The sequence below is a fragment of the Ambystoma mexicanum genome, chromosome 10, assembly GCF_040938575.1.
Source record: "Ambystoma mexicanum isolate Mex_15411 chromosome 10, UKY_AmexF1_1, whole genome shotgun sequence".
In the NCBI taxonomy this organism is placed as follows: Eukaryota; Metazoa; Chordata; class Amphibia; order Caudata; family Ambystomatidae; genus Ambystoma; species Ambystoma mexicanum.
In genome coordinates, this window is record NC_090932.1 from 1,471,444,312 (window position 1) to 1,471,456,348 (window position 12,037).

General features: G+C 48.4%; 1 protein-coding gene across 1 annotated transcript in view; it reads right to left on the reverse strand.

The window, feature by feature from the left end:
* Positions 1-12,037, reverse strand: part of IFT81 (intraflagellar transport 81) — a 1,594,755-nt gene that overhangs the window by 167,547 nt on the left and 1,415,171 nt on the right. The window contains exons 16-17 of the mRNA XM_069619559.1: positions 8,134-8,205; positions 7,414-7,499 (exon numbers count right to left, since the gene is read on the reverse strand). Coding sequence (XP_069475660.1) covers positions 7,414-7,499; positions 8,134-8,205 — 158 coding nt within the window. The remainder of the gene's footprint in view (positions 1-7,413; positions 7,500-8,133; positions 8,206-12,037) is intronic.

Here is a 12,037-nt window from a genome sequence, read left to right on the forward strand (position 1 = left end):
GTGTGGAAGGAAGCAGAGGCTACACATGGTGGGCTAAGCATGTTGAGCCTCCAGGTGGAGAGGAGAATACTTTGATGAAGTTCCTGGTGGTCTGGAGTACTCAGTGGCAGCTACGTATGCTCGCTACTGCTGCTCGACAGCATTGCACAGTTTCTCTGTTCTCTACTGAACAGTGTTGCTGCACTCATCCCTCTCCATGGAGCACTAGGGGGCTGCCTGCTGGTGGTCAGGTCTTGCTGCAGCTGGCGCGCAGAAATGGACAAGGGCTCTTACTTGGGCACTAAGAAAAACACTGGCACACACCTGGTCAAGGAGATATGGCACGAGACAAAGGTGGTCTCAGGGGCTTGAGGGGAGAGATGTGCCCATATAGCTGAGGGAAGAAAAGTGCACACAAGAGACAGTAGTGCAGACAAGAACAGATAGGCAATAACTACAGAAAGGCAACAAAGGCAGTGAAAAGAAAGGGGCAGACGGTGCAAGTAAGACAAACACGTTAGGGTTCCCAACTGTGGTGTATACAGAATGGGGGAAGAGTTTCCCACGGAGTCAGGGGAAACTTTAGCCTTATGACTGGTTACTATTACTGTGCCCCACTCTGAAAGCTAATGTAAAGGAGCAGCAGGAGTGGGTGTCTGTGTCTGGAGCCTAAGGCACGATCAAGGAAACAGTACTCTCAAGACTGAAGCCTGTGTGGGTCCAGAAGGAACTGAACAGAGACTGATTCCTGAAATGGGAACCAGCACACTGTTAACAATATAGCACATGGTACAATACTGAAACACAACATAGGAAGAGGGCAGAGATTGCCTGGTGGGACCTCAACAGCCAAACTCTGAACAAAGGAATTACACAAGCACAAGTGAGGACAACAACAGTAACAGAAATATCCAGGGAAAGAATAGGAAGTCAAAGTGAGCAAGGCTCAGGACAGCGAACAGGAAGAAAGAGGAAAAGCAAGAAGCCAAGAATCTAAGTGCAAGGGTACAGGAGACTGGAACTGCAGACTAGACACTAAGGACTGGAATCAAGGCATAGCAGACTGAACTATAGACCATGAGCAAGATAACTCGGGACTGAAACTATAAACCAGGATTACAAGGACTGAACTGCAGACTGGTAACAAGGAACTGTAATTATTAGACTGCAATAACCAGGGAGCTGTCCATAGGAGCTGGTGCAAGTGGATCTAGGTCACCTGGCCTAAGCCCCGCCCACCTGGTGCCTTCCTGGTTGCCGCTCTTTTTCACCACTTGGCAAGCCCCGTCCACCTAGTGCCTTCCTGCTTGCTGCTCTTTTCCCTACATAAGTAGCCCTCCAGCCTCTTTTCCTATGCAGCTGGGGAGTAGGTACAAGTGGGTCTAGGTCATCTGGCTAAGCCCCGCCTTCCTGGGCGCTGCTCTTTTTCACCACTTAGCAAGCCCCGCCCTCCTGGTGCCTTCCTGCTTGCTGATCTTTTCCCAACTTAAATAGCCCTCCAGCTTCTTTTCCTTTGCAGCTGGGGAGCAGCTGAAGTGGATCTAGGTCACCTGGCCTAAGCCACGCCCTCCTTGTAGCCGCACTTTTTCACCACTTAGCAAGCCCCGCCCTCCTGGTGCCTTCCTGCTTGCCGCTCTTTTCCCTACTTAAGGAGCCCACAAGCCTCTTTTCCTTTGCAGCTGGGGAGCGGGTGCAAGTGGATCTAGGTCACCTGGCATAAGCCCCGCCCACCTGGTGCCTTCCTAGTTGCCGCTCTTTTCCCTACTTAAGGAGCCCTTCGGCCTCTTTTCCTTTGCAGATGGGGAGCAGGTGCAAGTGAATCTAGGTCACCTGGCCTAAGCCCCACCCATCTGGTGCCTTCCTGGTTGCTGCTCTTTTTCACCACTTAGGCAAGCCACGCCCTCCTTGTGCCTTCCTGCTTACCGCTCTTTTCCCTACTTAAGGAGCCCTCCAGCCTCTTTCCTTTGCAGCTGGGGAGCAGGTCGAAGTGGGTCTAGGTCACCTGGCATAAGCCCCGCCCACCTGGTGCCTTCCTAATTGCCGCTCTTTTTACACCACTTAGCAAGCCCCGCCCTCCCGGTGCCTTCGTGTTTGCTGCTCTTTTCCCTACTTAAGGAGCCCTCCAGCCTCTTTTTGTTTGCTGCTGGGGAGCAGGTGCAAGTGGATCTAGGTCACCTGGCCTAAGCCCCGCCCACTTGGTGCCTTCCTGGTTGCCGCTCTTTTTCACCACTTAGCAAGCCACACCCTCCTGGTGCCTTCCTGCTTGCTGCTCCTTTCCCTACTTAAGGAGGCCTCCAGCCTCTTTTCGTTTGCAGCTGGGGAGTAGGTACAAGTGGGTCTAGGTCACCTGGCCTAAGCCTCACCCACCTGGTGCCTTCCTGGTTGCCGCTCTTTTTCACCACTTAGCAAGCCGTGCCTTCCTGCTTGCTGCTCCTTTCCTTTCTTAAGGAGCCTTTCAGCCTATTTTCCTTTGCAGCTGGGGAGCAGGTGCAGGTGGGTCTAGATCACCTGGCCTAAGCCCCGCCCACCTGGTGCCTTCCTGGTTGCCGCTCTTTCACCACTTGGCAAGCCCCGTCCACCTAGTGCCTTCCTGCTTGCTGCTCTTTTCCCTACATAAGTAGCCCTCCAGCCTCTTTTCCTTTGCAGCTGGGGAGTAGGTACAAGTGGGTCTAGGTCAACTGGCCTAAGCCCCGCCTTCCTGGGCGCTGCTCTTTTTCACCACTTAGCAAGCCCCGCCCTCCTGGTGCCTTCCTGCTTGCTGATCTTTTCCCAACTTAAGTAGCCCTCCAGCTTCTTTTCCTTTGCAGCTGGGGAGCAGCTGAAGTGGATCTAGGTCACCTGGCCTAAGCCATGCCCTCCTTGTACCTTCCTTGTTGCCGCACTTTTTCACCACTTAGCAAGCCCCGCCCTCCTGGTGCCTTCCTGCTTGTCGCTCTTTTCCCTACTTAAGGAGCCCACAAGCCTCTTTTCCTTTGCAGCTGGGGAGCGGGTGCAAGTGCATCTAGGTCACCTGGCATAAGCCCCGCCCACCTGGTGCCTTCCTAGTTGCCGCTCTTTTCCCTACTTAAGGAGCCCTTCGGCCTCTTTTCCTTTGCAGATGGGGAGCAGGTGCAAGTGAATCTAGGTCACCTGGCCTAAGCCCCACCCATCTGGTGCCTTCCTGGTTGCTGCTCTTTTTCACCACTTAGCAAGCCACACCCTCCTTGTGCCTTCCTGCTTACCGCTCTTTTCCCTACTTAAGGAGCCCTCCAGCCTCTTTCCTTTGCAGCTGGGGAGCAGGTCCAAGTGAGTCTAGGTCACCTGGCCTAAGCCCCACCCACCTGGTGCCTTCCTGGTTGCCGCTCTTTTTCACCACTCAGCAAGCCCCGTCCACCTGGTGCCTTCCTGCTTTCCGCTCTTTTCCCTACATAAGGAGCCCTCAAGCCTCTTTTCCTTTGCAGCTGGGGAGCAGGTGCAAGTGGGTCTAGGCCACCTGGCCTAAGGCCCGCCCTCCTGGGGCCTTCTTGCTTGCCGCTCTTTTCCCTACTTAACGAGCCCTGCAGCCTCTTTTCCTTTGCAGCTGGGGAGCAGGTGCAAGTGGATCTAGGTCAGCTGGCCTAAGCCCCGCCTTCCTGGTGGCCGCTCTTTTTCACCACTTAGCAAGCCCTGCCCTCCTGGTGCCTTCCTGCTTGCCGCTCTTTTCCCTACTTAAGGAGCCCTCCAGCCTCTTTTCCTTTGAGGTTGGGGAGCAGGTGCAAGTGGATCTAGGTCACCTGGCCTAAGCCGCGCCCTCCTGGTGCCTTCTTGGTTGCCGCACTTTTTCACCACTTAGCATGCCCCGTCCTCCTGGTGCCTTCATGCTTGCCGCTCTTTTCCCTACTTAAGGAGCCCTCCAGACTCTTTTCCGTCGCAGCTGGGGAGCAGTTGCAAATGGATCTAGGTCACCTGGCCAAAGCTCCGCTCACATGGTGCCTTCCCGGTTGGCACTCTTTTTCACCACTTAGCAAGTCTTGCCCTTCCGGTGCCTTTCTGCTTGCTGCTTTTCTCCCTACTTAAGGAGCCCTCCGCCCTTTTCCTTTGCAGCTGGGGAGCAGGTGCAAGTGGGTCTAGGTCACATGACCTAAACCCCGCCTACCTGGTGCCTTCCCAGTTGCCGCTCTTTTTCACCACTTAGCAAGCCCTGCCCTCCTGGTGCCTTTCTGCTTGCCGCTCTTTTCCCTACTTAAGGAGCCCTCGAGCCTCTTTTCCTTTGCAGCTGGGGAGCAGGTGCAAGTGGATCTAGGTCACCTGGCCTAAGCACCACACACCTTCTTAGCCCTGCCTCTTCCTTCCTGCTCTTAACTCTTAGGGCAAGGGCATCTCTCTCACCTGGGCGTCCAAAGCAAAGGGCAGACAAAGAAAAGGGCAATTCCTGTTTTGGACCTGTTCGGACCAGGATGATCCAGGGCTCGAACCCCTGCTCAGACAGCAGGTAAGCATGCACCAACATGTGTTTACTCCCTCTGTCCCCATAGGCCAACCCCACCCCTCTGGTCCCCCTGTGATGTTCCCTTGTGCCCCCCCCCCCTTCTCGCACACAGGTGTTGCCTGTTTTGCTTGATTTTTCTACCTGCTTCCCCTCACCCCCTCCAGCCTGCTTCTGCAGGAGTCTGTCCTGATACATTCTGTTTTCCCCATCCCAGTCTTATAGCCAATGCTGGATTTGACTTTTATGGACTTCATTGATTCACGGTGCATCACCCTTTCTCAACTTTCATGCTTGACTTCCTTTGCATCTTGTACTCATGGTGGCCCTGAATCATGCTGTTCCCATCTTCATCTTGTATCCTGGCTTGCAACATTGTGTGTTACTACTGACTTCTGCAATTGTATTTGCTCCCCCTTCTTGCTTCTCCACTCTTTTTGACTGTTTACTCTCTGTTCTCTACTCCTCTCCCTTTTCCTATCTCATCTCCTCACTTTCTTCTATGCACTTACTCTATCAGAATTTTCACTGGACCTAGTATGACAGCAACCTCGTCTGTCTCCTCCCCCTGCCCCTTACTGTCCTCCCCCCTCCAGCACTATCTGAAATGTTGTCATGCCTAGTACGATAGTCGTTTGCTTTGTTCCTCCCCTCCCTTTCTGCATCCCTCTCCCTCACCTTTTTCTCCGGCTCTACCAGAAATGTTGTCAGGCCTATTATGGTAGTTGCCTGTCTGTTTCCATTTCCTTCCCACTCTCCCCCCTCCCTTCCTTATCTATGTCTTGGCTCTTGCATAATCTGAAATGTCGTCAGGCCAGCTAATATAGTTAATTTCACATCCTTACTGTTCACGGACTGTAAGAATGCCATTGTATTTTCCTTTGTTCCTTGCCTTGAAGCGCTTTGAAACACATTGTGTATAGGTGCTATATAAATAAACTATCCTATCATATCAGAGCAGGACTGCAGGCTGACAAGGAAAGTCGGGATGGGAATCTAGGAAGCTAAAGCCAGGTAACACACACTATTGGAACAGAACAAGGAACTGCAGCCAAGGAACACAATAATTGGTGGTAGAGAGCAAGGGTCTGCAGACAGGGAGCAAAGAGCTGAAAGCAGGGGAGCAGGGCTGCAGCACAGGAAGCACAGAGGTGCAGGGGAGAAAGGCAGATGAGCGCAGGGAAGAAGGCAAGGGAGTGCAGGCAGAGTAGCAGGGCTGCCAGGCGGAGAGCACAGGGCAGTGGAGCAAGAGCAGGTTCTGGAAGCAAGAGGACACAGCAGAAATTCAAGGCTCAAAGCACAAGGGGCTGGCAGCAAACTCATTGCAAGAGCCCTGTTCTCCTGCAGGCAGCTGCCTAAATACTGGCATGCCTTGTGCTGAAGCAGGCTCATTAGCAGCACCTGGAGCACCACACCTGAAGGTAATCTATAGCAGCACCTGGAGCACCACATTTGAAGATAATCTGCCTCCTTCCTCTCTGGTCCTGGGAAAGTGAAAGCAGCACTGATCTCTAAGGCTTCTGGGGATTGTAGGTCTAAGACTGCTGCATCGGAATGGCCAGGGAATGAGAACAGTCATGGAGGTGCCTTATGGGATATGTAGTTTGTGAAATTAAATAAGGAAGTACCAAAGTCTTGCAAATGGAATGTAAAGACAAAAATATGAATAGATATTGTCATAGGAGGGTTATGGTGATGAATGAGTCCCAAGGTCGTGACAGGTGGACTGCTCAGACACATACTCGTACTCGGAAGGGGGACAGGAATTGAGGCCCTCTCAACTGTCACCATTCACCTCATGGTTACGACTAGCTCTGGATTTCTCCCTGGAAGGCATCCCAAACCCGGCTGGAAGGGGTTACCGTCCACTCTTGGCAAGGCCAGGGCACTGCGCTTGTCATAGTATTATCAAACATAGAAATTGGATAAATAATACGAAAAATATGTAAACATACAAAAACAGGGTTTTAGCTCACATTATTGAATCAGAGTACTGAGTTGTTAACCATATTGCTATGAATTATGTGCTGAAGTGACAGACACAAAAAGCGATCCCATGAAATGGTTTGAGTATGGAACCACCAAACCCATGTTCAGGAGCAATGTGTATACGTTTGTGTAAGATAAACAAAGTCTTTGGTTCTAAACAGGAGTTTAGAGATTGCAATTTCAAATACAAAGGTCTATCTTGTAAACCTAGAATGACAATGTATGCAACACACTCCGTCCTGGGTTCCTGAAACCACGTTCTTTGTCGTGGGCACAAACTATAGACTTGAGATTGAAGGAATCCAAGGTTTATGTACAGGTAAAGGACTAATATACTGGAGTTGTTGCTCCCAGGTTCTGTCTTTGCAGCACCATAAGCAGAAGTCTGGCATGAGAATCAGAACTTTCACTGGCATGAGTGAAACTAAGTCATGGGTGATAGGGGTAGTCAAGACAGCAATCACGCTTGAGAACACGGGAGGTTTAAATACAAATGTACAAACGTGACGAAAAACAGCCTGCATCGAGGGTGGATGTTGAAATAATTCATAAACTGGTTAAGCACTATTCCACACTGCAAATGCCATTTTTTAATGCAATGTATGGTATAATGAATATTGTCATAACGTACCTTGTTTATTTCCAATTTGTATTATTTTTACTTCTTGTTTCTTACCCAACCCCATTTAACTACAAATTCATATAACAGCACGTTTCTTTACTTGTTTTTTATTTTTGTAGGTCATCTCCGAATGCAGTAAACAAACTCCACAAATGTGTACTGTGATCACACCATTTGCTCTATTGGAAAAGCAAATTGTCATTATTGCAGTGATCGGCTCACTCTGCGATTGATGAAGGTGCTGCTTGATTGGCCAGGACCTATGCACATCACTCCCATTTTCTACATTGTTCCATTCTTGTATGGAGCACTGCATTAAATTCAAGCCAGAATAAACAAACAATTCTCACTCAACAGACTGCCACCAAAATACATGTACCTGATAGCCTTTCTCCTTTCTTGTGGGTCGGAAGAGACATAGGTCTTCATTTCATCGCTGGAACGTTGGATCTGTATCTCCACATTCTAAACATACACAAGAGGTACAGTTCATTTTATTTTTAAGTGTGCACGCTTAGATGAACCTATATGAATTACATCTATGTATTCCTTGCAAGAACACCCACCAAACACCCACATCAGCACAGAAAGGGCATAAATAGGATGTCTATTCCGAGGAGACTGCTTGGGGTTGCACCCAGTAGATCCCCTGGCATGCCCATTTAACTTGTGGAATTGCTCCCGAGCCCATCTATGATGGTGCTCATTATAGGACTATTGGCAGTGATTGGACTAGAATCTCTTTAGGGGAGCAGCATCCGGTCTGTCTAAACACAATTTTTACGCATAATGTGTTTGTCCCTCAAAAATAGGGTTTTGCCCTACAAAAGCAAACCATTCATGTACCGCTTTAAACCCTGTGGCGATCATCGATTTAGGGATTCAGGGATGAGGGCAACTAATGTGAGAAATGGGAAGTCACCAGCACATTCCTGCACGCAAAGCACTCCAGAGTCACTAGATGTCATTAATGGCAGTATAGGTCCTTTGGGGCGGGATCGGGTCTGAACCGATGACAGATCGGTGGATGCTGAGAACAATCAACCAGCGCATTCACCTGAAAATATTTCTAAGCAAACAGTAATCACTTTCAACTTACTTTTTTCATAAGGTTGATGTAATGATACTGGCTTTCCCCTTGGGCATTCTCTTCTCGAAGACCTCTTACTTCCTAAATGGTGCGAGGATATAAAAACACAGACATTGAATAGGGGTATAGGAAAAGGGATCAGAGATCAGTACTTCAGCGCTTCTCTTACATTCAAGCTGTGGTGAACACATATGTCGCACTGCAGGAAAGCCCAAAGATAGGTCATAGCATGCTGCCACTGCCCACTACCCTACACGGTTAGAGCACTTGCTCCATTTGCCACATCAAGTGATGCAGCACTTGAGAACGTGTTTGTAATCACCAATGCGGGCTGCATCTGAAAAGCAATCCCACGAGGCTTGCTTAAAAGGGAGTCTGAATTTTTGTTCTGCAAATGATCAGATATCCTGTCACTTGTGTCCATCATACATTAGTGTAGAGTGTGAATACAATCTGATATTGATTGCACAGCGTGGGCTGGCCTTTGTTACAGAACCCGCTACTAAATAGGGCTTTCTGAAATAGCACATGCTGGGGGACTGCATACCATGCACATACAATTGAAGGGCTGCGGGCGACTCCGCAAACAATTTGAATGCTGCTCGTACAGAAAAACAGATTAAATTACAGTCTAGATATTTAATTGAATCACATGCATTGCTATTTATAACGGATTAAAATAGCACATCCACGCAATTAAGCAGTGAGAGGTAAGCACTTATTTCACCTCCCAAAACAGTAAAAGAATGCAAAAATGATTCTTCTGACACAATTGGAAATTGGCAGGAAGAAGCGAATAAATGGAGAGGTAACCTACTCAGGCATGAGAGTGACATTTTCAAAGCACAGGGCAAGAGGGTGTACGCGTTACAGTTGTCTGCCGATGAAATTACATCTAGGCGCTGTCAACAATGCCTGGCCTCAACCTGTAGGTATTCCAAATCATTTACTGCTGAGAAGGTAATAGGACCATGGTCAGAAAGTGAACTACATTTAGTAGTCTAGGCACACAGCCGACCCAGCCCCTCTTGTGTTTTAAGCATGTCAAGGTTTTTTTTTTTTAAAGCAGCATCTTTTGCCAATCACATGTAGCCTCTAGATTACAGTAGATTCGTCAGATTATAAATACTGGTGCAACACATTATGAAATCGCTCAGACCGTCACGTTTCTATCTGCTCGGACACTATTAATGGGTTGATTACTTGCCCTTCCCAGAAAGTAAGGAAGGCATGTGCCACGGTGCTTCCTTAGCCCTACCGAGCCACGATTGTCTACACTCTAGAAGTAGTGACCTGCAGCTACTGCACCTGCACATTACTAACAAAGCCAGGGCCAATGAGAGGACAACCTTCCAAAGTCTTGTCCTCAACTGTAAAACTTCTAAGGAGAGATAGAAAATATTCGAGTTATTTCCCTTTTCCGAGCCCCTACTCGGGCACATGAATATCTGGAGCCGACGCATGCTGAGCAATATAAGAGACAGCCCGTTAATCGTTGGAGTGCCTTGACCACATGCTTTCCAGCAGAGGACTACTTTCAATCACATTGTGATCACGTAGACATTGTAGGCAGACGAGTGTTTAGAGGAAGGTTTTAAGAACTCATCCCCAAAAGACCTTAAGCTTTACCTCTGGTATCTCTTCTGTAGATTCCTCCACCGGGTTAGGGTATAGAAAATGTATCAATGTGATACACTTAGGGATCCTGTATCCCCTCCTTTGATCACTCTTTGGGTAGTCAATCGAGGGATATATGCTTATCAGACTGCAAACTGCAGACTGCTGGCCCGAAACGCGAAGCACAAAAGACTACTGAATGTTGGTCGACGCACAGTACGTCATGCTTCGGTGGGCCGGTGTGGTAAGTAGAGCAAGTGGGGAGTGCAGGAGGAGGCGGTTGCAGTGCTATGAAGTGAGAGCAGTTGCAGAGCGTTGACTGTACCCCCTGAAATGGACAATGGAAAGAGGGAAGTGAAAGATCATCCTTGCAGGGGGACAGCCTTCCAAAACATCACTTTCATATGCAACATTCGGACCTAGATCCATTTCATTAAAATCCCCACACCCATGGGATAGCCAGCATGTAAAAAGTAGAAACACATTATCTTTTGGGGTAGGTGGACATTTTGCTAATATAAGAAACTCATGGTGGCAACAGTAAAGACAGACACAAGTGATCACAGTTCATGGGTGTTTATTAAACTGTAAATGCAGGGTGGAAAAATGCCTTACTCAAACCTAAATCTAAGATCGGAGAAAGCTTCGACCAGCAAATGAACACTAAGGCAGTGCTTGTGGTGTTGTGCCAAAATAAAAAAGACCTATACTAATATAAACTATTGCCAATTCCTTACAGCTAATTACAGAAAGAGTGTGGGATAGGTTTTCAATAAAGAAAGAAGTGTTCACAAATAATAAGTCAGGATGCGATTGCAAGGGTTCTTCACGTTTTGAGCACGGGACAAGGCAGATCTCCTGAGCACAGCACACACTTGAGCTTTCCCAGCAAGAGCCAACAGTTCTGCATCAGCTATGAGGTTCTTCGATGGTTAAGTCTCTTTTAACAAAAGTCTCATGCTGTCGACGGCCTACTGTTTTCAACAAACACAAAGTTCTGTCGCACTTCTACTTTAGGTGATGGCTTCACCCCTGGACCCCCCTCTTCCGGACCCCTCACAAGTCGTATTCAACAAATCAACTGAACAGTTCCTTTCTCGAACTATGGGTTATGACTTTCCACCCCTGGATCTCCCTTGGTCAGGCTCGGACCCCAAATGACATGAGGGACAATTCACCTCTCCTTGTCCTGTAATACTTCTTGCTTTCACAAATCTTAATGTCTTTTTAAACAGCTCCTCAGGGTTCACCCGTTTGTCGGCCTTCCTCTGCCGGGTTCACTCTGGCTACCCTTTTCACAACAGTTCACTGTGGGCATCCCTCCACAGGGTTCACTGCTGTCAACACATCTCTTGCCAACCTTTACTAAACAGTTCACTATGGGACTTTAGACTTCACACCTTCTCGTTAGCATCCCTCCACTGGGTTCACTCTTGCCAACCTTTAGAACACTGTTCATGCGCTCACTTCACCAAACATGATTCATTTCCATTCGATTCACAATCATCTGTTGGTCAAAGACTTTTGACAGAACAGAGGATTCAGCAAGACCCCTATATGACCACTTTCACACCCTTTTCACCTTCTTCTAAGACCTTCTGGTTATCGTAGTTTGACCACTCGGGTAATTTCCAGAGTTCCCTAAGTGAGCACCCATGTGGTGCCAGGCTTTTCTGTTGCTGGTTTTCCCCCCTCTCGCTTCAATAGTATATTTGTGCCTTTTAAAAATTCAAATTACTGTTGGCTGTTTTTCGTTCAACACAGTTCTGTTTCTTATCGACACTCCCCTCGACTCACCGGCCGCGATGAACCGCTTGGCTTTCTTCTCCTTCGAGTCAAGGTTGCTACCACGGAGACCAGCATTTCTCCCAGGCTTGGTTATCAGCGCAGGAGGCTCTCATGTACCTTTGACATCTGCTGCAACACACACTGGCTATTGTTTGCAGACTTATAATTCCTTCTGCAGCAGTGGTCGAAGTGTACAAAAAGAAGTAGTGGAACTATGTTCCCTACTGACCTGCCGCAGCTCTCCAAAAAGCCCATTGCCATGCACCCTCCCACGCATAATACAAATCCCCAAACACATGCATCTGCTGCTTAAGTGAACGTTTATTTTAAAACAAAACCATTCCAGAGTGGTTTTATTTTAAAATAAAAGTATAGCAACAGTAAAACGTAATAAAAAGAAGTAGAGGAGCACCGCTCCCACCTGCTCCCACTCACTTTGACCTACTGTTCTGCAGAGGTTTCACGGGCCTTGGTCGGAAAGGGCAAGGTCGATTCTCTCCTTGTCACC